Raw genomic sequence first — 26,794 nt, 5'->3', positions numbered from 1 at the left:
CGGATCTTCCTCCGCGGCGGACCGGGCGGGGGGGCCGCCCGCCCTAGCGCTTCCGGCGGGGCCGGCTGCGGCTCCGCCATGGGGAAGAAGCACAAGAAGCACAAAGCCGAGAAGGCAGAATGGCGTTCGACCTCCGCCACCGCCTACAGCGGTAAGGGCCGGGGGGCCTCTTTGTACCCGGGACGCGCCCGCCCCTTCCCCCGGCGCGGCTGTCGGCGGGGCCCGGCGTCCCTGCGCGGGCTGGGGGGCCTGGGCAGAGAGCTCGCTCCGAGTGCCGGAGCTGCCGGCGGCGGGGGCGGCCCGAGGAACGCGGGGCGGGCGGTGCGGTGCGAGCCGGAGCGTCTCCGTGCTCCCCACGGCCGCTCCTGAGGGGATCCGGTCGCTGCGGTGCTCGATGATGCCTAATTTCACCTTGCTCTGCAAGGACCTTGCGACGTTTTTAGGGGAGGCCGAAGAGCCGGTTTCTTATGTCTTGTAGGTTTGTGGAACATCGCAACGTAAGACGTGCAGAATGACTGTTTGTTAGCTTGGATTTGTTAGCCTTAGCTATTGTTTTTCTTTCCAAATGTATTGTGTATATTTTTGATTTGCAGCGAATTCTTATAAACAATGGTTCTAGAAGAAGCTTTGGAACTGGGGTTGCTTATGCTGGAGAGAAGGAGGCTCAGAGGGACCTTGTCACTCTGCAGCTGCCTGAAAGAAGGGTGTAGCCAGGTGGGGGTCGGTCTCTTCTTCCAGGTAACCATTGACAGGATGAGAGGACATGGCCTCAAGGTGTACTAGGGGAAATTCAGGCTGGACATTGGCAAAGAATTTCTTTACAAAAAGGGGGATTATGTATTAGAATGGGCTGCCAGAGAGGTGCTGGAGTTGCTGTCCCTAGAGGCCCTTAGGAAAAGACTGAATGTGACACTCAGTGCCATGGTCTAGTTGACATGTAGTGTTTGGTCATGGATTGGACTTGATCTCAGAGGGCTTTTCTGACCTAAGTGAGACTGATTATATAATTGTTGTATGCTGTTAGTTCCCTGTGCATTTATTAATTTTTTTTTTTTTTTAATTTAGATTATGTGGACAAGCCTTTGGAAAAACCCTTAAAGCTGGTTCTTAAAGTTGGAGGCAGTGAAGTCACTGAACTCTCTGGGTCTGGGCATGACTCTAGTTACTACGATGATAGATCAGATCATGAGCGAGAACGACATAAAGAAAAGAAGAAGAAAAAGAAGAAGAAGTCAGAGAAAGAAAAAGAAAAGCATCTAGATGATGAGGAAAGAAGAAAGAGAAAGGTAAGCTGTGATATTTAGAATTCAGACACACCAGCCTTCATCCTTGCTTATCAGGTCTAAAATCTGGTACAGAACTTTGTTAGTTTAAATTACAGTTACGAGGAGCTTAGTCTGGAGAAACTTCAGAAATGTAGAAAACCCTTGTGTGTGAGTTGGCGTACTTCTGCCATTTACAGGAGATACCTTTTGTGATGATTCTATGAACAAAGTAAAAGCTTCCTTCTTATAACTTTTAATTTTCCTTATTTATTTGCCTTGGATGAATGTTTCTGTTCTTCAGTTGGATCTTTTGTATTTTAGCCTGGTCACAAACATGTTTTGCTACCATTTAGGGAGGGTATTTTCAGCTTTTCAAATCCAGGCTGTGTTTACGTTTTGGAGATGTGCCAAGTTACTGGACACATTTACTGGATTGATATATTTACTTAAAACAGCTTCTGAACTGTTGTAGCTCTTGGAATAACCTGTGTGCTGGGCTTTGTGACTTTGCTAGTAGCAAGTAGGGTGGTCACCTTAGTTATCTGTGTTGAATGTGTGGGAGTTTGTTTAAAATCACAGATACTTATACAATTCAATTTTAAGAGTATTAATTTTGTGTAATAATGGTTCTCTGACCTTTCTGATTTTTTAATTCTTTTCTGTCATGTAGTTTTACTATTCTTGTGTGACAGTTTTTTTGGTGCTACTTTGTGTGTTTTTTGGCTAACATCTATCAGTTCCAAGTAATGCAATCCTAGCAAAAAACTAATCTGGAAGTGACAGATCTCATAGGATCGTTCAGAAGCTCTTAAATACAGCACAGACAGTGCACAGTTTTCTTAGTACAGATGTTTCAGGCTGGGACTTGAAATGTAGCAAAACCAGCTGTCCTTCATATAAGATTTTGCAGTATCAATTGCCTTTACTAAGTTTTGGGATGAGAGTTTGGATATTTTTCACAGAACTTCATGGTAATATATTCAAAATAAGCTAATGGATAGTTAAGTGATAAAACTGTAGTATAAAGAAGGTTAATGAAAGTGTGCTTTTCTGTGCAAAAGTGGATAATGATTGTGGGATTTCAGGAATGACTTAGGTGTGCCTTTGCTTTCAAACTCAGGAAGAGATCATTAATTGCCACCGCTGATTTTTATGGTTCTTTTGTCGGCTGAGTTGTCATATATTTTACTCATTTCTGTTTAATGTGACAAACAACAAAAATACATTGATGAGAGCAGAGCCACAGACTGATCTTTACTCAATAGTAAATTAACTTTCTTTGCTCTCTGGTGTAGCTTATTATGATGCAGTTTTACATATAAATTGCTTCAGAATTTGTTTTTTCAATAAACATGCAGGAATGATAGAACAATACTGTATCAAATACAAAGTAGCAAAAGATGAACAATTTTAATTGGAGAAGAAAATTGAAAAAGTGATAGTGAAAATGTTTGCAGTATTGTTTAAACTGTACTATGACTTGGATACTGAATGAGTATTGCAAATTAAAAACATCGCTGTTTCTTACCTTTTGATGTGTGGGATTACACATTCTAAGTACATCCCTCTAAAATATGTCTTCTCTCTGCTGTACTAGGAAGAGAAAAAGAGGAAAAGGGAGAAGGAACAGTGTGACACTGAAGGAGAAACTGATGACTTTGATCCTGGGAAAAAGGTGGAGGTTGAACCTCCTCCAGATCGTCCTGTCAGAGCATGCAGAACTCAGCCAGGTGAACAGTGTGAAAGATTAAATTATTTTGGTTCTTTTCAAAAGCACACAAAACAAAGCTTTTGTCAGAAGTAAAATTTTCATGAAGATTTACTGAAATATGGGAACTTTACTTTTTCCAACATCCAGAACTTTCTGCTATCTGAAAAGTCAGTATTCCTCTTGGTGCTTCCATATTTTAGTAGGTTTCTTTTCAGGTGACTGATGTTGCCAAGGACATCTGTCTCTGGCCTCTGTTCCTTGGCAGGGTAAACCTCATTATAAAAGTGTTATTGCACATAGTGCTCCCCTAATTTCTTCTCCTTAGCATTTACACCATAGTAATCAGAATGTCTGAAACTAGGTTTCATTTAGTTCAAGGGAAAAAACTCTTGTGGAGACTTCTTAGGTGTTGTTTTATCTTTTTTTGTTTTCTAACCTATGTGGAATTTTAGTATCTCTATTCTCATGGAAGGGAAGTTGTGATAGTGTATCTCTAAAGACTGTAGACACTACATACCAGCCATGTTTTTCATTTACAAATCTTCTTTAATTCTTGTCACCAGCCAAAATATTTGTCAGTTGTGTGTGGCAACTTCTGCATGTTTGATCCTTTCCGATTTTGCCTCGCTTTTTCTACCTGTAGCCATTGCTTAGTAATTGAAACTCAGCATTGCTCAGTGGAAACCTTTACTTTAGAGAATTTTCAATTACTTCATGATCTCAGTTATACATAAGCCTGAAAATGGAACCTGGTAGCAAGAAATTGTGTCATTAGGAATATTGTAAGTCTTGTCTTTGGAATATTACCCTTTGACTAGTCAAGTAATCCCAAGGAATTTTATATTTGTGACTGCACATTAAATTGAGGAATAGTGGCCATCAGCTGTCAAGGTAACTGAAATTTTCAGGTCAGAGTTTTATGTCTCTGAGTAGTCAGGAGCCTTAAAAACTGACAAGATAAAAACTTATTCTCTTCCATTATTATTCTCTTTTCATCTGGTTGTAAAATGCATATAAATTACATGACCCATTCTGTTTAAGAAAGGAAATGTCTTTCCTCTATCACAGAGAGATGGATTTTCAATTCTTGATGCTTCATTAATGTTTCAAACGTCACTTAAAGCCAGTCTCTCTGAAGTAACAGGTCATTAGCATGTAGTGTTTCTTGTGTGATCTGTACAGGAAGTGAAATTGTAGTTGTTACCTCTCTTGCCAGTAAATCTGCATCTGTTTGTCACTCTGTGATTGAAAGGTTTGTAGAATTGCATGGGGTTTATGGTGAAGAAACCATGGAAATTGCACAGCAAACATGTAAGAATATGGATTTCCCAACTGCAGTATTAGGGCAACCAAGTTTCACTTTTTCTGCAGAAATATGTAGTGTAATTATTTTAATCTTATTAATACATGTTCTTAGAGCTGCTAAACTCAGCACTGCATCTGACTTAATGAGTACTGGGTTTTAATGTGATAAGAAAAAAAGCTCAGAAAATAAAGGAAGAAGAAATAGGTATTGTGTGCTTAGATATCTGATGTGCTTCTGCTTTGAAATCCATGTTCATACATTCGGCTTCAGATCAGTACAAGCTGTACTCGTAGTGAGATTTTCTCTCTGGTACTTATATTTTTAAATTAAAAAATATATGCATATGTGGTTTCATTGCACTTATCTGGGTTTTCATCTCAAAATGCAGCTGAAAATGAGAGCACACCAATCCAGCAATTACTGGAACACTTCCTTCGCCAGCTTCAAAGGTAGTAAATGTTTTTGTATCTTCAGCTGTGTTGGCCGTGTCTGGTGCATATTTATATGTGTTACCTGGCAACTTCTTATCCTGGTTTTCTGTTTGAAAGTAGTGCCTGGCAACTGACTGTAAGATATTTGTTAACCTTTGCAACCATGTCAGACCTGGTTGTTTTTAAAGGTAAGTTGAGGATAATTATTACCAAGTTTGCAATTCTAGCATTGGGCAGGGAAATAAGTGTTTTGGGCAAATTATACATTGCCATTATAAATTTATTAAATATTAATGACTTAGTTTAGGGATTAAAAGCCATTTATAACTCTACATTACTTTAAAAGATTGGACTGTTTTAGTTAAATTTTGTTTTATTCAGTGTCCACTGTCAGACACAAAGCAAATTTAGACCTGGTTACTTGATAATCTTCTAAATTGGGAGAGGTTTTTTATTTTCTTGTTTTCTTAAACCTTTGCCTCATGTTTAAAAAACATTCCTTTTTTATTTTGTAGCAATAAGCTGAATTTGGAACCAATTTAGAAATTAGACATTGTCTTTACTTTTAGAGGACCTTATGAACAGGAAGAATTGAGCTTTTTTCCTCAATGAAGCCAAAATACCAAGTTGGAGTGTAGAAACACAGAAAACATACAAGAATTAATTAAGAAATACAAGAACTAGCTTGAATTGATCATTTGATCATTGAATTGAATTGAAAGACATTTTAATGAAAATTTTCAAAAATTTCTTTTTTAAATACATCTACATATGTGAAATCACAATGCTCTCCTTTATCAGGAAATTTTTCAAACATGCATTTGTTTTATGAGAATGTTTTTAATGGTTTTTGGTTTTTTAGTAGTACTATTGTGTTATTAATGTGATGCAAAAGCAATGACTGTTTTGTTTGCTGCTGTAAATCTAAATTTATTGTTTTTATTTTTAGGAAAGATCCTCATGGGTTTTTTGCTTTTCCAGTCACGGATGCCATTGCTCCTGGATATTCCATGATAATAAAACACCCTATGGATTTCGGTACAATGAAGGAAAAAATTGCAGCAAATGAATACAAATCAGTCACTGAATTCAAGGTGAATTAATAAAGATTTAGATATTTCACAACTAGTAAGAAACTGAAGATTCTTTTTAACTGTAGAAGCCTTTGTTACAATAATTAATGCTCATTTTTTTCAGAACTGAGCACTTTTTTGTATATTCAGTGTGTTACAAATAATCTGTCACACTCTACTGCGATCTTCTATAAATTACTATGGAAACCAAGAAGATCTTCTAAAGTTCGGTGGAACTTATGCTGCTAAACTTCAACAGGAGTAAGATTATCACAAAGACTTAAGCCACTGAGCTCTTTTCTTTTTTGTCCTTTTTTAAATCTAGACCTTGTTAGATTGATTTAAGTGTAATTTGGCCCTGTCCGCAAGAAACCTGTGGATATACTGGAGCATCCTGTATATGAGTAAATAGCAATTACATAGTTTTTATCTTTAATTATTCTTGGTTTTATACAACTTCATTTGAAATTGTCTTCTGGCAGAAACTTACTTGGCAAATTTATTTGCAGCTTAACTTAGTAATTAATCATATTGTTATTGCTGTAATAATTTATTAGATACATCATGGTTTTACAGACAGGGCAGAAAGAAGTGTTTTCATGGTATTGCTAGCTCCTGAAGGAGAGGAGTTTTCTTTAACTGATTTGTGAAGGTCGTGAATTATTAGCAGCTTTTGGAATTGCTTTTTCCTGGACTGATGTTGATGTGATGGTAGCCTCCGCAAGAGAGCATTGGCTTGTTTCTCAGGGTTAATCTCTTTTTTCTGAAAGGTCTGGCAAGGTGAGCAAAGAATGGTTTACAGATGCTTTGACAAAGATTATTACTCTGTTTTGTTAAATATATTATAGAGATTTATAGGAAATAGTGAGAAAGGATTCATGATGGCATTGCCATCAGCAATGTCTCATCAGCAAGGTCTCTAAATTCTGTCTTGCTGGGTTGTCTTATTCAACAGCTTAAAAGGGAAGTTTGGGTGGGAGCTCTGTGACTGTTAAGTAACAGGCAAGGTTGCAGTATTGAAACTGGTGGGATAGAAACATAAAAAAAAGAAAATTGCAGTATTTTTTAGACTGACGTTCTTTTTGATCTCGAAGACTTAACTTCTGCTGGTAGTTGGAGGAGTGATAAAAGTTTGCCTAAAGGCTGCCCATGTTAGAGCGGAAAAAGAATTGGAGTCCCTTTCTAGATACCTGAGGGTACCTAATTACACAGAACTACAGAGCCATAACCTTAATACAGAAGTGAAGTTTGTAGGTTTTTAACCTCTGAAACAAAAGGTTACCTGTCTGATACAACTAGCTGAGGCTAGTCACAAGACAGTAAATAATCTGTCTAAGAGTAGAGTCTGAAAGAACTCTGTCCTGCATTTAAAAGAGGGGCAATTTCTGCAGAACACTAATTCGTTTTGCTTCAGAAAAAAAAGGAGCTGCTTCAATGTTGAGCAAGCAAAAGACTGGCTGTTTCTGCAGCACTTGAAAGGCTATCACTGGAAGTGTAGCTTACGTGCACTTCTTTGTCTGCTTCTTGGCCCATGGTTTGCTCGTCCATGTTACCTTCTCAGTTTCTGTCTTTGTGATGGTCTTGGTAATTGGAGGCAGAGGGCTTGTAATGCTGTAAAAAGTCTCCTTGGTAGCTTAGTCCAGTGTTTGGAGCATTTAGTCCATTTGGTCCACTTGGTTAAGGAGAAGATGTTACATTTGGCATTCAGGAAAGTGAGTGCTTTTTATAACCAAAAGCCAGTTCCAAAGGAAACTGAGCATCTTGGAGAGGTAGAAGAGGCTTAACTTGCTTTGCAATTCTGCTTTTGGCTTGTGTTCATGAGCCTGCTCCTAGAATATTTCTATGTTCTTCAAAGAGCCGCCAAGATGGAGTGGTATCTTCCAGTCATTTAACAAAGGACCTGAAATGTTTACAGTTCTTTTGTTTTGTATTTTACAGGCTGATTTTAAACTGATGTGTGATAATGCAATGACTTACAACAGACCAGATACTGTTTACTACAAGCTAGCCAAGAAGATACTGCACACAGGCTTTAAGATGATGAGCAAAGTAAGACACCTATTAAAAACAAAAAGCAGAAACTTTGGGGGTTTTTATGTTGCCATACTTAAAAGGAACAAAGTAACAATGGTAAATGTTGTTTCATCCATCTGTGATGAATTACAGCAGTGCCAGCTAGTGCTGCTGTATTTAAGGGCTTGATGGCATTTTTGTTATAACCCAGTAATTTTTACTTATTTCTCAGCCTTACCTGCACCACTGAAGTCTGTAAGAGCTTCTTTCAGTGGAAGCAGTTAGAATCCACATATATTGAACTCTACGGAAAAATCCTACTTCTGGCTGAAACTTTGGAACCAAGATCTCATTTAAGTTTTATTTCTATGTAAACAAGAAAGCACTACGTTTTTGAAGGTGTTGGGTGTTGGGGAGTTTTCAGAGGTGTCACAAGTACTTTTTACTCAGCTACAGTTGTTGGCTTGTCAAATGAAGGATTTTTTTTGTGAGCTGCTCTGTGTGTGCACGTGTGTGTGAGTGTGTGCATGTGTTACAGTGATGGTAAGTTTTGTGTAAAATAGTTGTTTTTGCATATGCAGTTTGTTTGTTTGTTTGTTTCTCTCTTGATAGTTGGGCTGCAGAAATTCTGATGCCATGCTACCATGACCAAATCATGTTGCATCGCCATTGGAAACGAGACATTAAGAACAAAATAAGGCCATGGCCATTCCCATCCCATCCCATCCCATTATCATAGCATCTTGGCTATGAGGGAAAGGTTAAGTCCCTGCCGCTCTGTCCTTTCTGATTCTAGGAACGGCTGTTAGCTTTGAAGCGCAGCATGTCGTTTATGCAGGACATGGATTTTTCTCAGCAGGCAGCTCTTTTGGGCGATGAAGACACAGCAGTTGAAGAACCTGTTCCTGAAGTTGTTCCTGTACAAGCAGAGACTACCAAGAAATCCAAAAAGCAAAATAAAGAAGTTATTAGGTAAAGGTTTTAGTGGGCATGCTTACTGGTTTGTTGTAGCTTTTGTAGTATTACACAGCAGGAAGGAACTGAGCATTTTTCCTTGAGGTCCATAGGATAAATGGGCAGTTTTATTGTATTTTATTTGTTTATTTATAGAACTTGTTTCATAACCCAGTGATTCCTAACTTGAAGCAAACAATTCAAAAGATGACTGCATATTCTTTCAAACACTTAAAATTAATATCTATAGAGATATTTTCATTCTTCTTTATGTCTCTATTAAATAATGAGTGGTTTCTTCTCATGATGGTTTAATATATTATTTCAGGTATAGCTACAAATACCTTTTGCATTTTGTTTCTTTTTTTCCTTTCCTAAAGTAATCTCATGAAAATGTAAGAGGTTCTTCCCATGAGGGCAAAGTGGCCCCAGATCAGTGAGTGATTTTATTTAACTTTAACCTTGTCTGACAGGTTATGAAAGTGCAGGAGATTATTTCTGGAGCAGATGATAACATATCCCCAGTGAAATCTTATTAAACTTCTTGGTAAAATACATTGCTAGCGCAATAGTAATCCTCCAGCTAATACGTACCCCCATGTCACAAATTCATATTTTTATAACTAAAATCTAATGTTAATAATTTTTTTTAAATCTGGATTTAATAAATTTATTTTTTGAGATTTTAGCAGAAACCACGATATACCAGTAACTTATATTATTCAGTGTTCTTGCATAGGCATCCAAAGATAGACTGAATTTTAATTGTAAAGCATTATATCAGCTGGAATTTTATGGGAAAAAATATTGCAACAGAGCATCACTAGTCATGTTGTAAAGAATCTGACCATGTAGATCTGTTCTACAGGTTTCTTTTTAAATCTTCCAAGTAACAAAAGTGAAAATTACCTGGTTTCATGTTTTTTTTTAAAGTGAGCTTTAGAGTTCTCATCAGCCACTTTTCATTTTTTACACTTCCAGCATTTTTGTAATCCTTATTGCTGACGGAAGAAGTGGTATTTTAATTTAGGGTTTTTTTGGAAATAGATTACTGCAACATATATCTTCAAAAATTATTTTAAACAGTAATTATCTGTGGTGGAAGCTACTCTAATGATAACATACAGAAATTAATCTGTTACTGTATCATAGAGAATTGAGAAGGTATAATTTCTCCTTTGTTTAATGGATTGTGGATAGAAATCAACTGAAAGCGCCTTTTTGTAAACAAGTCTTGAGGGGGAGGTGCTTTGCTTTTTGGTTGTTCCTTTTTTTTTTTAGAAGACAAAATAATTTGGTTTGTGTGGTGTCCAGCATTAATTCTTGCATAAACTGTGCCACAGGAGTAACTTTGTCGCATAACAAGAAATTGAAACTACATTAACATACAGATCAGACAGTTAAAAATTATGACCTTTAATTTTATCCTGGTATCAGTTTATCAGCAATCAGATGTAGTATAAATCTACTTTTCTGTTCCTCTCAATATCTGTGTAACTTTAGTAGTTGAAATTAGTTTTCTTCTAAGTAACATGAACTTTTAAATACTTGTATTTTTGCATCTGTAGGATTGATACTGTATTTTTGGATGAAGAATAAGACCTTGCGAGGGGAAAATCAAACCTAATAGCAGATATTTTTGCCTTCATATTTTATGCTTACAAACAGAGGAGTTGAAGTCAACGTTTGCAAAGTGTTAAAGCAGCTTAGACTTCTATATAGAGGAAAAAGTGACTTGATCACTTGAACATCCTAATGTTTAAATAGTTTTTGAGAATTTTTTTTAGGATGTTACAATCTTCTGAACATTCTCTCAGAATTCTTGTCCTTTAAGTATTCTGTAGTGTGTGATAGAAAGTGCCAGTTCTTGAGGAGTTTCCTGCTGTGTACACCCTTTCTTAAAGTTTCAATGAAACAAAATAGTATAACCGGTTTGTCTCGTAATAGTATGATCCTGTGATCTTTTTATTGTCTTTAATAGCAAAACTTACTTGTGTATCGGATCTGAATCTCTGTACAGAGAGAAATTCTTAGCTAAGCAAATGGAAGAAGATAACCCAGGAGAGAGAAATGGATTTGGTGTGAGGAGATGCTCTACCCAGTACCTAAGGTGTTTGGCCCTAGTGTCTAATGTCCATATAATGCCCTGAAATACTTTGATTTACAACATATATTTTATATATAAAATATAATGAAGACTGCCATATTCTATGATATCTTCACACTTCTCTTTATGATACTACCTTTTTCTGATTTTATGTGATAGCTATGTTCCATCCTTGGGTATGCTTATTTGCTATGATTTTATTGGTTTGGAGCTCTAATGAAAAGGGATCTCTGAAAGATAAATGTTAAATTCTGTAATTTCAGTTACGAGCAGTTTTGTGATTGATACAGATTAGGAATGCTCACTGCCAATACTGAAAACATAGGAATTAAATGACTCCCTTTTAGACTGGGAGTTGGGTCCTATTTCTGCAAGCTATGTGACATAACCATCATAAATGCAGCCTGTTGGGTTTTTTCTCTGATAAGCAACAGTTTCTGTCTCTCATTACATAATTTATTTTCTGCATCTTCCTGTTTGCAGTTTTTGAAAATAGCGTATACGTGCATGTGGGAAACTAAAGATGCATACAGCATTCACCTAGTATTAATGCCACTCCCAATCTCTGTTTTGTGCTTTATTTTATACTTCATTTTCATCTGGATACAGAAACAATTAAATTGTTGAAGTTAGTAGTTTGGTAGTTCGCAGCTTCTGCTGCAAAACTTCATAGTATTATTATTATGATTATAATGATTATAATTCCACTTAAATGCTGAAGTAGACTGACATTAGGAGAAGAGTGGGACTGATTGTTCTATTAAGCAAAGCCAGAATTCAGACCCTTGTTTTGTTTTAGCTTTTAATTGCTACAACTCCTCTTCTTCTCTTTTTTTAGCTGCATTTTTGAACCTGAGGGGAATGCATGCAGCCTGACAGACAGCACTGCTGAAGAACATGTCCTGGCACTAGTGGAACATGCAGCAGATGAAGCTCGGGATAGGATCAATCGATATCTACCCAACAGCAAGGTCTACTGCACATGGCAGTTTGCAGTTCCAGTTTGTGCCTGACTATTGAATGCTTTGTTTCACGTTAGGAAACAGGCTTTACTGCTAGGCTGCTGGGACTGGAGCATCTGGGATGTATGTTCTGCTGTTGTCTATCTTTAGTTGCCACTGAAAGCCACTGTACGAGGTCCTATATTTGGAAATTCATTTGCAGGAAACAGTGAAATGTTGTTCCATCTTGAATTGCAGCCCTTAGCATTGAAAGTGATTAAAACAACATCACACTTCTCTTATTGTTGTAAACGATAAAAAGCAAAAGCAAAAAGCAAACTATGGCATAGGTTGAAGGGCTATTAGGATTCCCATTCTTTCCCGTCCCTTCCCCCTCGCCCCAGGAATTAACATATTTTTAGTGTTAAATTACTGTTTTTAAAGAGGAGAGTCTGTAAACTCTTGTAGTTTTGTATTTACAAGCAGTGGCTGTAAATACATGAGTACCAAATACAAAGATCTTATATTGACAAGGTTTAGATAGCATGTTTTACAGTCCTGAATGTGATGCTGATGTTACTCTATATGTTTGGGTTTTGTGCTCTTCCAAGAACAAGCTTGGTGGTGCTGTTGGTGCAGTTTTCTCTGAAGGATCAATTTTTTTTTAGCTGTGGTTTTTTTAGCTCGGTGATGATAGTGGTGGATTCCTTCATTTCCTTGTGCGAGGATTGGTGTGAATGCTCCAGGCATTCCCTAGAGATCTGTACTGAGATACCTTTACTCTCTTTCCCTTGAATTTTATGGAGACTTATTCCCACCTTTGCTCCCATTTCTCATCTGTCTAGTGGTCACTGCAGTCAAGAATCAGGGTGTGTCCCCATCTGCATTTTCCGCCTCTTTAAAAACTATTGCAGAAGAAACTTTGAAGCAAAAGTGGTGTTGTGTCTTCAACTTAAATGTCCGTTTCTTGGGCCGTGGCCCTGATTATGCAGTCAATTTAGGCTCAAGTTGGATTATGAAATAAAACTGCAAAGAGTAGTGGGTGAAGGCTTAGTTTCAAATGTATTTCTGTTTCTTTGGATAATGAGAAGATTTGTTCGAATTGAAGTCTTATTTGAAACCACCAAAGTAAGAGTGGCTTTTTAAATCTCTACAAAGCAATACATTGACTGATGCAGTCAGTTTTTCACTGTTCAAGGAAGTTTCTCAAGGTGTGCAGCTCTTAGTTGCTAAAGCTGTTAAGTCAGCTTGACAGCCCCAGTGCATGTCCCACTGAATCTAGATAACCCTGGCATGTTCTTGGAACTCAGCTGTTGTTAACTTCTGCCATCACTTGAAGATACTGTTCTTGTTCCTTCTCTTTCCAGCACATCTCGCCTCTCTTTTTATTATATGCCAGTATTAGCTTTGGCCTCCTGTACAGAGAGAGTTTTAAACTTTTTCAGATGGAGGTGGATATAAAACAAAATAGGAGAGATTTGTTGTTCATTTCCTCAGAAGTATTTACTAATATTTGTATAGGGAGAGAACAGTTTTCATTTTCCCTTTATATTGAGAGGTTACAGTGGTTTTTTTTTCAATTCATGTGTAGTTGGTTTCTGACAGTAGCTTTGCTTGTTGCATCATATCTGTCTCTAACTTTATAGACCGTGGTGTGCTCTGTTGTCTTTCACATCTGTCTTTAGCATTGTGCTTGTCTACTTCAGTAGGTCTGTCACAGCACTTCTTCCTCTTGAAGAATTTGGTAGTGTGTTAATAAAAGTACTTCTAAGTAGAGAAAGTTGTGAGTGAGACATGAAACCAAGCAGTTCAATCTATGTTTGAAAATAAGCAGTGACTTTGTGGATAGGAGTTACAGATCTGCTTCTACAAAGAATGTGTGTTCTGGACTTTGCAGTCAGAAAGGCTGGCTCCGTGCTAATGACAACGAAATTGGGTTTGTCTTGGGTGAAAACTTGAGATCTGACTTAGAAAGATGAATAGGGCATTGTATTTATGATGTATGACCTTCTCCTCCTAAGTGTTCTGTTCTGAAACACTGGCTAAGTGGTGTTAAATAGTTGTGACCCAAGGTTCTCTGTATGAAAAAGGGAATACCAAACTGCAGTGCAATACAGCTAAAAATGCTTTTTATAGTTTTCTCTGTAAATGGGCAGCTCTTTCTTTGAGTGTGAACAGTTTTGAATGATTCCTCCTGTATCTCTCTGGTTCTGTTCACAGATTGGTTATCTGAAAAAAAATGGCGATGGAACTTTATTATTTAGTGTAGTAAATTCATCTGATCCAGAAGCAGAAGGTAAAAGCTATGCTCTTTCAAGCAAACATTTCTTGTCTTGAGTGTTCTAACAGATTTTGAAGTCTTAACTGTAGATACAGATCCTGCATAGTGTAGATGAGTTTTAAAATTGTTTTTAATTTTTTAAAAATTTTTATTCTTTTCATTAATTATTTCCCAAACCTTTCCCCAAACATCCCAAAGGTGTTTCTGTTTGCCTTCCATTTTTTCACTCTTCAGATGCTTTGTTTTATTGATGCCAATAGTGAGAAGATAAAATAATATCTCCTTATAAGCACTTACACATTGCTACAACTTTATAAAGAGCTTGGAAGAGAAGCTTTTACTGCAAGTACACTGTAGTGTTAATACCTAATGACAAAAGGTGAATGAAGATGTGCAATTCTATGTAAATGTGCAATGCACAGATGCAAATTTAGAATAATCTTTTACCTCTTTATAACCTAATTTCAATCATTAGCTAAATTTCAGTTTTAAGTTTATGAGATTTTGCTCAATTTTTTTCTTTAGTTCCTTGATCTTTTATCTTTTTTTTTTCTGTTACTATTATGTTATTTATATTGTTTTATGCTTTCCCTCTGCTTTAATTTCAAACTCAAGATGCAGAAGTATTGAGAATTTGTAATGAATAAAATGCCATCGTTTTTGGAGTGTCATGTTGATTTAGCCCTTCCTTCTCTGCACCTTTTGAGATTAGAATTTTTTCACAGCTTTCCTCTTGTTTCACTGATGAATATATGAATGCTTTTGACTAATCACATTGAGAGATGCAAGCCTGCTAAATTATTTTTCATCTGGTAGTAAATTTTTCTGGAATGAAATTGAGCATTTTGGCTGCTCTCATGCCTATTACCTATTTCAAAAAAACCAAAAAAGTGATTTAATGCCTCTGAAATTACACCACTGAAAATTTAAAGAGTGATGGTAATGGATTTCTATAAACAAACAACTGCTTAGTCAGCATGAGAGACTGCAAGAGACTGCCCTTATCATTTTAGTAATATCTGGTACTTGAAGGTTTGTGAATTAGTTACTAAAATAATTACAGATGCTGCTGTATACTTTAAATGTGAAATAACTTAAGTAAGCCATAGATCTTGTGAATATGACATGGAAGAGTACTTATAGCTTGTGGTTGAAATTTAAGTGGAGAACCTGAATTGCAGTACCTACCCTTAATGTATAGTTTAAAAATCATTTGGTCTTTATGGTAATTACAGCTCTAAAATAGCAAATTCTAATTATTTGTCATAAATTGTAAACACAAAATGCTTTTCTAAGCCTTCTTTTAAATCAAATTATTAGAGGAAGAAACCCACCCAGTGGATCTGAGTTCACTGTCAAGCAAATTATTACCTGGTTTCACTACACTGGGCTTCAAAGATGAGCGAAGAAATAAAGGTAATTACCAAAGACACTGTTTTAACTTTGTGTTTATTAATGTTCAGGCAATTGCATGATATAAAATCATTTTGGTTTATACCTGTTTATACTATGAAAGTTCATTTGTTTTTTTTTTATAATGTATATTAATTCCATTAACAGCAGAATGCGGCTTTTATTACATTGAATATTTTGCTTATTAAATGTAATTTAATTAGCAGTTTATGTATTAATATATTTACCTTAGTGTTACAGCCACACTAGAAGATTTCCAATAATGGTAGTCCATTTCCTCTCGGGGAAATAGTTTTTCCATAGTAATTGCACTTACAGTTGAGAAACAACTTCCAGTCATTTGCATTTTTGCAACATATGACAAAGATTTTGCAGACTGTGGATTTTTTTCCCTGGTATTATTGACAGTTTTTAATAGTTTCTAATCTGCTGTCCAGAAACTGACTGGCAACCATCATGTAGATGCACACAAAATGTAGAAATATATAAGGGAATGTGACTGTGAACCTTTTTATTCTTCGAGTGGGGTGGATAGCTTAATTCTTGATTTTTCAGTAGTATAAGTATGTTTGTTTATATGGTTAAAATATTGCTGATTCTGGAAGTGTCCTGGAGACACTGCTCTTGCTTTCAGTTAGAGGAAAAAATACATGGCACTTTCTGTATGTTTCAGAAAATTTAATCTTTTTTTTTTTCCCCAAGTGATCTTTGGCACTTGTGCTAATCATTTGTTGTGTCTTTTACCTGTGTAGTAACCTTTCTTACCAGTGCCAATACAGCACCTTCCTTGCAAAACAACTCTATATTTCATGATTTGAAACCAGATGAGATGGAGCTCCTATACTCAGCATATGGTGACGAAACTGGGATCCAGTGTGCCTTAAGGTAAGGTCTTCCTTATTAGGAAAGCTAATTTCTCATAGCATTTTTTTGCAAAGGAATTTAAACTAGATCTCAACTAAGAGCCTCCAAATCCTGATTTTTTTCGAAAACTTATTTTTAAAAGAAATCACTGTAAAATTTGAAGCTAGCTTTCATCCTTCTTGGCGTGGTATTTTTGTTTTGGTTGTTTGTTTTTGCTTTTGGTTTTTTGGAGGTGGTGAAAGTTTTGGAGCGTTTTCCCATTTGGCCTTTTAAGCTTTCTATTTTATTGCAAGGTTATTATGGATCTTGTTATTAGGGTCTTCAACCACAGTATATTATAGGTTGCCCCAGATTTAGTGTTACCCAGCAGTAAATAATTTTAAAAGGCAAGCAGTATATTTCAGTGGCTTTAAAGCAATTATGTTTTTCTATGGGTTTCAAAAGAGTTAATGCTACTTGAAAAGAAAAGTGCCATTTATCATTGAATTGTTGATCTTGGAGAGAAAGAAATAATCTCAAGCTTTTTATCTTTAGTGTTTTGTTTCTCAAGTTTTTTATCTTTACCATCAATGATAGTTCAAGACAAAATTTGCTGGTACTTGTGAAAAACAAGTTGTAAACCTACTTTACTATTAAAGTAAAAGAAAAAGTTCTGTGTCCTGGCGACCTTAATTGCTTTCCTGAAGAAGCATAAAAGAGTTAAAGGAAAAGGAAAATGTAGGTGTAACTTAGTGTATTTGGAAAGCATTTTAAGTTGAAGTAGTTTTTATGAAAGTAAATGTTTTCTGTAATGCTTATCTCCATTCCTGCTAGCTTACAAGAATTTGTGAAGGATGCTGGAAGTTACAGCAAGAAAATAGTTGATGATCTTCTGGACCAGATCACTAGTGGTGACCATTCCAAAACTATTTATCAGCTAAAGCAGGTGTGTCCTGGGTGCACTGAAGTGTCACAAATTCATCAGAATAAGAATGAACCTGTTGGCTTTTTAATACTGTGTGAGATGCTTCGTTTTCCACTGCCAGTTTAAGCAGTACAAGTTTAGCTGTTCAAGCAACCATTAACCAAATTAGAGACTGAATTAATCAATGAAGGAGGAATCCCTTTCTCTGGCTAGGTCAGTTCTCCAGTGTGGTTCACTATGTGACTGTAGAAAGGAGGAGACAGGAGATGCAGCATAGCAGAGTCCAACCGACTGGATGGAGTTTGGGCAGTCTTGTCACTCAGTGTCATGACTTACATACAGACTTCTCAGTTACATTGCAATCTTTTTGTTAAAGTTTTGGGTTTTTTCTTAATTGAAAAGCAAAATATATTTCTCATGGAAGGATTAGTTATTTGGAAAATGGAAGTAAAGTTAAAAACCGGAGTAATTACCACTGTACCAGCTGTCTTTTACCCCCCAGTGCTAAATTTTACATTCATGTAGCGTGTCTACAGAGAAAGCTTTTAACTTATGTCCAAAAGCACTTTCCTGAAGAGATGCATACCAAGATTGGAGAAGAGAGTTTTCTCAGAAATGTGTATGGTTCTAGTGAGAATGTTTGCATTCCCAAGAGAAAATAAGCTTAAAAAAAAGCAAATTTTCTGAAGATAAATTTCATGTTATCATCACATCGAAAGACAGTCTTAGTTTGAAATAATTGTCTGCTATATAAAATGCTGACACTCTGAAACATTGAAGAATAGAGAAAGGGAGGCAGGCTGGGAAGATGGAAAGTACTTCGGATTCCTGACCCGGTGGAAATGAGATTATCTTTGCAGACTTAGACGTGGAGTAGGGTGGGTGGTGTTTGAAAATAAGGAGACAATGGAATGAAAAACACTGATGATCCTTTAGAATTATCTGGGTGTTTTTTCCCTACAGACAAAGATGGAACATATAACAGGAAGAAATGTAAAGGATTAGTTCAAAAAGTTAAAACCCAATATTTTGAATACTTTTCTACATATAGAAATGTGTGTATGCAACATCGCTATGTTGCATACACACACTAAGCATTAAAATAAAATGCAGTTTTGCCTTTTACCATGTTTTTTTATGAATGTTGTTCCAGGTGAGAATTTCTGAGGACCTTCCAAATGGTCAATGGCTATTTACACTTGAAAATGCTGTTTAGTTGTGACATATATGGATATACACTGATTTTACACAATTACATGTGTTTCAGTGATCATATACATGGTGTTCTATGCTTGAGCATTTTGTACTGCTGCATTTGAGTAAGAATTAGTATCTCTGGAAGTATAACCTTGAATGATTTGTGATCAGAAGTTACTGAAGTAATGACAAAGATACTACATTCGAATATAAAGTTTATGAGCAGAAGAAACAGTATAAGGGGACTCAAAGATTAGTTAAAATGCATAGTATTAAAATATTTAGGAACAGCAACTGTTGCATTCTAATTATGTTACAGATATGTGAAAAAGTTAGCTGTCTCTAGCCTCCTTTTGTGTGTGGTTTGAATATGCTTGAGATGGTACAAGAAAGATGTCTTTCTCATGTGTTCAATATAAGCAGTTATAAGTGTTCAGTTATTGGTATTCTTTCATTCCAGAGGCGAAACATCCCAGTAAAACCACTGGATGAAGTTAAAGTAAGTTATGCTAATGCTCTGCTGGGTTTTTTAACAGGGAAAAGTGTTTTGGCATTTAAAGTAGAGAAAGTTACGTTCTCTGAGCTTGCAAGATTCCAATTCTTTATTTTATTTAATGTGCCTTTGTTCTGTATGGTAATACAAAAAAGATTGATAAGTGGAGTATATGAGAAAGGAGAGGCTTTAGGTTATTCCTGGACAGGCTGTCCTGGTTAGTTACAAATTGTTGGCATGACTGACATATGATTGCCCTAGAGAAGAGCTGGTCTTTAGTTTTTTGTGACCGTTCTAATCGAGCATCACAGAATGTGGCAGTTTACTATGATGGCCCAGGACCTCATTGTGGAAAACCAGGAAATTACACAAACATTCTCAGGGAACATGCTTAGTAAATATAAGGTATGAAATGCTAAGATCTAAAGTATTTCTTTGTTATTTAGGTTCTGCCAGTTCTCATAAAAGAAGAACACAAGTTGCGCAATACCTGTCTGGATTCTTCCAAACAGATTATGGTAAAATGGCTGGGGGGTGGGGGTGGGCAGGGAAACAGAAACAAAAAAGTAGTTTTGAGACATTATTTTGTTTCAGTGCACAATCTGAGGTAGAATATTAAAATTACATTATCTGGAATAAGGTTGCAGTCCTGAAAATGAATTCTCTGATATGCAGGCTGTTTTCATTTGTGGCTTCATTGTTCTTCAGCTTATTTCAGCACGCATAACTAAGTCTCAGAGGCAGAAAGATCACATAGGAATCTGAAAAAGATACTTGATCTGCTGATCAATATTTGAGGTTCAGCCTGCTGTAGAATTGGAAAAAACTCCATTAATATTAATCAGTTTTACCATATCCATTGAAAATGTCTTTTAGAAAGTATGGGTAAATAATACATATCTTAAGCTTTTGCAGCTACTAATAAAATCTTTCTTTAAGTGGTACTGGTTTTATCTTGCAAATTATTTGTGACAAGAGAAGATATGCACAACATTCCATGCAATTCACATAAAAATTATATTGATCACATTACAGCAACTAAAAAAAAAATCAGTTTTATAAATATTCCTAATGTTTTGTGGGAAGGTGTGAATTTCTCTAGAAGGTGACTAAGTTATTTCATGTACATGCTAGGTTTCATTTTCATTTTTCTAAGAGGTAATATCTGGTTGTATGTTTACCTGAGTGTCTTATTTCTCCTGCTGGATCAGGCACCCTCAGAGATTTCCCTTAGAACAGGTTTTGAAGCTTAGTGACTCTGATTTCATCCTTTGTGCCATTACATTAGCAATATTGCAATGGGTGTGGAAAGAAAGGGAGTTGCACAGTGCAGGCTGTATGTCATTATCCAAATGTATAGGAAAAATACTAGAGTGGCCAGTTCCAGCTGATACTGTGAAGAAGGAGGCCCACTGTACGGAAAATTTCAGTAAATCCAATGTTCACATATGGAGAAGATGAGGGACGCTGGTAATACTTCCACCTGCTAGGGTTCTACCATGAGACATGAATGAGTTGAGTGTGTCATTGAGTTTCAGCAGTCCTGGATCATGAGATAAAAGACTTGGACTACTGTGCACATCCCTGGCCATTCATGTCCAGGAATCTTTTTGAGCTGTCTCTGAATTTCAGGTTAGCCAAGATGGTTATGGATGCTCCAGTCTCAGATGTTGAGGTAACACTTCTGAGAGAATGGATTTGTGCATTAAACTTTGAGAAGTTAGCATCACAGCTTGTCTCTCTTGCTAATCTTTCTGTTTCTTGTATTTTAATAGGTTGGAGAATCTGCTGGAGACAGTAACACTTCTGACTTGGACTTTCTCTCCATGAAGCCGTATTCAGATGTATCTCTTGATATTTCTATGTTAAGTTCGTTAGGTAAGTAGCTAAATATACAAGACATCTGTTACGGTTTAGTTGTACCATTTAGAGAAAATGACAGCAGGATTTGCTAAAATTAAAAAAAGGGTTTGAAAAGTAGTAATAAATATACATTTGACTGCGGTAAAAGTCTAGGGCTGATAAATGAAACCTTGCTCTGTTTTTCCTTTGAGACATCCATGTGTTATACAAGAACAATTGAAGAAAACAAAGTATTTGTACCTCACTATTTTGGTAGCTTTGCTTGTATTTCTTGTTTTCATAGTAATATAAATTTTAAGAATCAGTGTGAAGTTTTCACTCAGAAATTGTGCTGCTTCATATAATGTCTTTTAAAATAACTTGGGAATTAGGTAAGTATGTGAAACCCAATCATACTGCTACTTGGAATATCCCAAAACAAAACTGGGAAGGAACTTCTGGTGCTGGATAGACTTCATCTTCAGTTGTGTGAAAGAATTTGGACACTGTTTCAAATACATGTCTTTGATAGTTATCCTGTAAATACCACAGCAGATATTCTTACCATTTCTGCAGGCAGCTGAGCTAGTCAAATGTCTTCAAAAATTTCATCCAAGCAAACAACTTGCTTATGTTTTAAGGTACTTTTAGTTCTGAATGTGAAAGAGGCCAAGCTGTCTATTATAAAACACAACCGAATTAATTGAAGGCTTAAAGTGAAAAAAGATTCCTACAAATTTTTCACATAGGTGCAGTTTGAAAAGCAATTGTAAGTTCTGATTATGCTGTCTCTAATTTTATTTTCTTCAGTAAAAAGGAATAAATATCCATTTTATAGATAATGTTTAGACAAATCAGTATTACTATAAATTTAATGCACTACTGAAACCTGCTTATATTTTCTTCTTTGGCCTTTCTGTAAATAATCGTACTGCTAGATTAGTTGGCTTCCAGAGAGAGTTTATGAAATTACTTCTTATCATAATTCTTTCAAAATTAACATTAAAGAAAGAGAAGGGAAGGAGTTTATCTTCCTGTTTAAAGTTGAGGGTATTTTTTTAGGTCTTCATATGAAAGAATAGCATATATTGGCACATACGTCCAGTTCTTTCCAATTTCACAAATTAATTTGACTTAGTACAAAATTAATGTAGCTGGAGAAGATACTGTTCTTAGAATGTTCTGTGATGGGGATTACTTTGCCTCCATAGATTCCATGTTCTGTTTAAACTGTATTTTGAGTTAGATATTTAAATGATCTGCTTGCTGACTCTGTTTTGCCACAAACTAAATGTGTTATTTACTTTGAGGGTGGTGAGGAATTGACACAGTTGTGTCAGTTGTGAGTTCCCTGTCCCTGGAAGTGCTCAAAGTCAGGTTGGATGGGGCTTTGAGCAACCTGGTCTGGTGAAAGGTGTCTCTGCCCATGACAGGGGGATTGGAATGTGATGGCCTTTACTGTCCCTTCCAACCCAGGCCACTCTGTCCATATCTGGCATTTCACAGCTAAGGGAGACAAATTAAGCTCTTGCAGTTGTTTAGATACTGGGAATCAGTTCAGTTTCAGCCATTTCCTTGTGGCACTTTCCTTCATCTTTCAATACTGCACAGGTCTGCAGCTGTTGCTTTTTAGAAGTGTGAGGGAAAATGCAAGATTGAGGTAATTTGGGTATAGACAATGCTTGTGTTAATTAAGTTTTTAGAACTTTTTTATAGTGACTTGTTAATTCATGGGTCAATGTACGTGTGCTAATTACGGGTTTTGGTTGGTGGCTCTTAGGAAAAGTGAAGAAGGAGCTTGATCATGATGATAACCATCTACATCTAGATGAAACAACTAAACTGCTTCAGGACCTTCATGAAGCTCAGGCTGACAGAGTGGGATCCCGGCCATCATCCAATTTGAGTTCCCTCTCCAATACTTCTGAAAGAGACCAACATCATCTTGGTAAAGTTAGCTCTGTCACAGAAGTTCCAGTACTTGTGTTCTATTTGGAATTGGTTTAAACTTACATTGTAATTTATAGAAATCTTTGTGGAAAACTACTGTGATGAAACAGTGTGCTGACTGATTGTGTTTTAATTTTTAAATATGCCTGGCAGAGATAACTAACAAGACATACTTTGAACCTCCAGAACTAAGACCACTAATTTGTAATTTCCTATTTTTTGATTAGATGTGGTTGAAGTAATTGTGAAGTAAATTGATAATTCAATGGCAAATTCCTATAAGCACTTGCATTTGATGCCGTCAATAACACTAAGGAGTATATAATGATTATTTTACTTCAGCATAGTTGTGTTCAGCAAAATAACAAGTGGGAATCTACAACAGCATTTCATTGTCAACTGTAAAATTCAGTGATAAGATGGGACGATAGCTTAACATACTGCTTAACAATTTGGTGCCATTTCTGAGAAGGTAGAAGATGTTGGATGCATGATACTCAGTTGCATTTTATATAATTAATTCAGAGTAATCGACTCAGAGTAATAGCATAATGATTAATATTCCAAAATTTATTTAAATTACTAAGAATCTTGTGATTTCTTTTTCATAATCTCCTGTTTAAATATCATTTAGATGTTTGTCTTACTTTAAAAGTCTAAAAGGAGCATGTGAAATAACCTTCCTGTTTATATGTATAAGTATCTCTTAATTTTTTCTGTACTTTTAAAGTTTTGGGTTTTTTTTCCCACATTCAACAGGAAGCCCCTCTCATCTGAGTGTTGGAGAACAGCAAGACATGGTTCACGATCCCTATGAATTTCTTCAGTCTCCAGAAACCTCAAATGCTACTAGTAACTAATCTGACATGTACTATATTTATTTTGTATTTTAATTGTATTATGTTTTATAAAGTTTTTGTCCATGACAGAAACTGCATTTTTGTCCTCTTTTCTATGAGGATTGCTGTATAATATTATCATGTATACAGGATTAAACAAACAAACATATAAAAACCCCAACCCCAAACTAAGTAGTGCATCATGTTGTTAGCAATGTACCAAGAACTGCTTTCATTTTGTTTGTTAAGGGAGAGTGTTATTTACTGGTGTGTGAATCTTGACCGAAAAGCAACAAATAATGTGTTAGAAAAATTTATATTTTATAGACACTGAAAAGTGATAATTTTCCCAGAATCATGGCAACAGTCGTTAAATGTTTGCAGTACAATTATCAACTAGTTCTGTAGATAATTATTCTGTTATCTGCTGTTCAGGTTAAGACCTGAACATCTCCAAGGAAGAACAAAGAGCTGCATGAGTCGGGATCATTATTGTGTTTTCCATCTCCAAATGCTAATAATCTGTAGAAATTGTTTTAAACATTTCCCCATATTTTAAAATCTTGTTTTAATCACTGCAGAGGGCATTTAGTTTGAAAGTAACAGTACTTGGTAGTTCCGGTAGAATGCTCATTTACAAAAATTCTACCCTGGATTTTAAAAAGATGTACGTTTTTGTGATCTATTGTATCTTGAAACACAAAGAAAAGATAATACTTGTATTTTTTAATATGATGTGTATATCTCATAGGGTGAAAAAAACACTGGATAAGGTGTGCTTTTCAGTAATTCCAAAATAAAACTTTTATAATACATCAATACTGAAACTGAGGGGTTTTGTACTATTGCTATTTGCAAGCAAACAAATGTTTTGAATTGACATTATTTTGTAAATATTAATAAAAATAGAAAAGCAATTTTGATGTATAGCAAATCTGTTGTTCTTGCCAGGGAGAAGTTTGCTTCCTTATACTAAGTCTGAAATACTAAAGAGTTTTGGGTTGAATTCATGTGCTGCTTCAAAAGATTAATTTCATCTGCCACATGTAGCTATAAATAAAAAAAACATTTAGTTTTAGTAACCTCCTCAGTTTTTAGGAACCATTAAGGAAGTCAGATAACTGGTAGTAAAGTCTTGATAAATTCTAAATAGGAAGATTGTTTCATTCCAAGTGGGAGTGCTGAAGAAAGAACATGGAGAGGTTTTTCTGTCTGGGAGTTGTTAGGAAAGTGTGTGGCACTGTGCTTGGGCTCCTTTGCCTCTCCTGCATTCTGATGCATCATGACAGTGGGTTTTTGGAAGTGACATGGATGGTCTGCTGCCCTGTGGCAGTGTTGTTGGCGAGGATTTGCATGGACACACAGCCTTGTGTCGGTTTGCAGCTTCCCAAAATGATTTCAATTGAAAGGTGTCTTTAATCTAACATGCTTTTGATCTCTAGTAAGTCTGATTTCTTATACGGTAAATATAAATTGATTCCTGTAATAGACTCTAAATTGTAGTTACAGTTGGTGAGGAAATCTTTATTGAAACACTTGCTGTTGAATTGCCTGCCTTAGCTCTTGAATAAAATTCCACAGGACAATGTTTAAAATACCCCTCTAGAAGAATGTGCTGGTTTGTTCTGGTTTTTGTTTGAACTGCAGTGTTTACTACTGAAAGTAGTAAACCTTGGATTTCAGGCAGAATGCATTCAAACTCTGTGAAATTCTGTAGATCAGCCTTTATGGGCTCCATGAGCTGGTTGTATAAAAGGCTGGATGTTGTTTGCATCATTACTGTACCAGAGAGCACTTTGTGCCTGAGGAAGGATTGCTTATTTATTCAGCCCATCTGGCCCTTAAGCAACGTTAGTTATGCACAGCAATCTCCATCTGCTGTTCCATGGGTGCTGGACAATCCCTTCACTAGGCCTACTGCCTGCATTCCCCAAGGGAAAAATGCTTTTAGGACAAAACTTCTTCCTAGAAGCAAATATAAATGTTTTTGCTGTGGTGCCTTCTCAAAAGTGGCAGACATTGACTTGTAGCCTGTTTGCTGAATGTACTGAGACACATGATTGGGCTCACTAAATGTCATAAGAAAAGCTTTCATGTTTCTTTGAGAAATCTCATTCTTCTAAATTTTATAGAAAGATTGGACTCTTGAGTTTGCAGTCTCTGGTAAAAAAAGGCTAAAATTTTAAAGTGGTTGAAGTAATGTCTTTCAGTCACTTGTTTGTCACAGTGCATTTTTACTGATTCTTGTGCTGAAAGAGAATCTCTTGCTCCTCTTTGTTGTTGATGTATGTGCCTATGCTTGTACCAGTGGTACACTGTTGCATCTTCCAAATGATTCTGGTTTATTTGAAAAAAAGCCTTAAGAAGAAATCTGCCTGTCCTTTCCTTAATTGAAGGGTAAAAAATTCCCTAAGCCGTGTCTTATTTGCTATTGTCTCTGTAGGTGGTAAGTTCATATACACAGAAAAGCTTTGAACTAACCAGTGAAGGCCTCCAATCTTATGGTCCTATTTAAATACTAAGAATTTGAAAAACTTGATTTAGTTCTGTGAGTTTACATAACATATTATTTATTTAATCCAAGAAAACACTATTCCTTTCTAGTGTGTTTGATAGCTATTTCCTGTTTGGTTCATTTAGGAGATGAGACTGTGTCCCTGGCACCCTATTCAAATCTGTAATACATAACATGTAACATCTAGCTAGGTGGCACCATATGTCAGTAAACTTTATGTGAGTTCCCATTGGTTGGAATATGCTGCCACTGAAATAGAGGGGAACTTCCTTGGGTGTTTGGTAAAATTAACCCAGGCTTTCTATAAAAAATTGGGAAAATTAAATGCATTTTTTCAATTTTTCCCTCTAGTAACTGCTGTATGAAAAAATGTATTGCACTGAGGATGTAAGCAATGTTAAGAGAAATCTTAGATCAGTTCTTCCACAACGTAAAAATATGTCAATGAAAATGTACAGTGGTCTAAATAACTGTGATTTTTCTTTTCTCTTGTATGTCTATCATCAAATTCATGTTTTAGCACAGTCATCTTCAGTGGCAGCAAAGGGAATATTGAGACTGTATTGCACACATAGCAAACATCTTTGTAAACAAGGATTCAGCAAGGAGCAAATTTATGCCACTCTCTGAGATACACAAGTACAGGGACAGAATTTACCTGAAAATATTAGGTAAAAAATAAAAATTAAAAAATC

The 26,794-nt window shown here is 36.0% G+C and overlaps 1 protein-coding gene across 10 annotated transcripts; it reads left to right on the top strand.

Annotated features, from left to right (window-relative positions):
• Positions 1 to 8: 8 nt before the first annotated feature.
• Positions 9 to 26,794, top strand: BRD9 (bromodomain containing 9). 10 transcript variants are annotated; one of them, XM_059850812.1, is made up of 18 exons: positions 9 to 151; positions 1,066 to 1,286; positions 2,863 to 2,995; positions 4,671 to 4,731; positions 5,663 to 5,807; positions 7,725 to 7,835; positions 8,659 to 8,771; positions 10,774 to 10,863; positions 11,699 to 11,831; positions 14,022 to 14,097; positions 15,403 to 15,498; positions 16,248 to 16,380; positions 17,173 to 17,284; positions 18,921 to 18,959; positions 19,400 to 19,471; positions 20,729 to 20,831; positions 22,576 to 22,743; positions 23,505 to 26,794. In XM_059850812.1, exons 1-18 carry the CDS (start codon positions 79 to 81, stop codon positions 23,603 to 23,605), a joined length of 1,980 nt encoding a protein of 659 aa, XP_059706795.1. In that variant the 5' UTR covers positions 9 to 78; the 3' UTR covers positions 23,606 to 26,794. The 10 variants fall into 10 exon arrangements, with proteins under 10 accessions (XP_059706795.1, XP_059706779.1, XP_059706787.1 ...); XM_059850796.1 differs by having other exon boundaries at positions 10,735 to 10,863; XM_059850804.1 differs by having other exon boundaries at positions 8,656 to 8,771.

The sequence above is a fragment of the Haemorhous mexicanus genome, chromosome 1, assembly GCF_027477595.1.
Source record: "Haemorhous mexicanus isolate bHaeMex1 chromosome 1, bHaeMex1.pri, whole genome shotgun sequence".
In the NCBI taxonomy this organism is placed as follows: domain Eukaryota; kingdom Metazoa; phylum Chordata; class Aves; order Passeriformes; family Fringillidae; genus Haemorhous; species Haemorhous mexicanus.
Note: the sequence above shows the minus strand (reverse complement) of the source record. Positions and strands in the feature narration are given on the sequence as shown.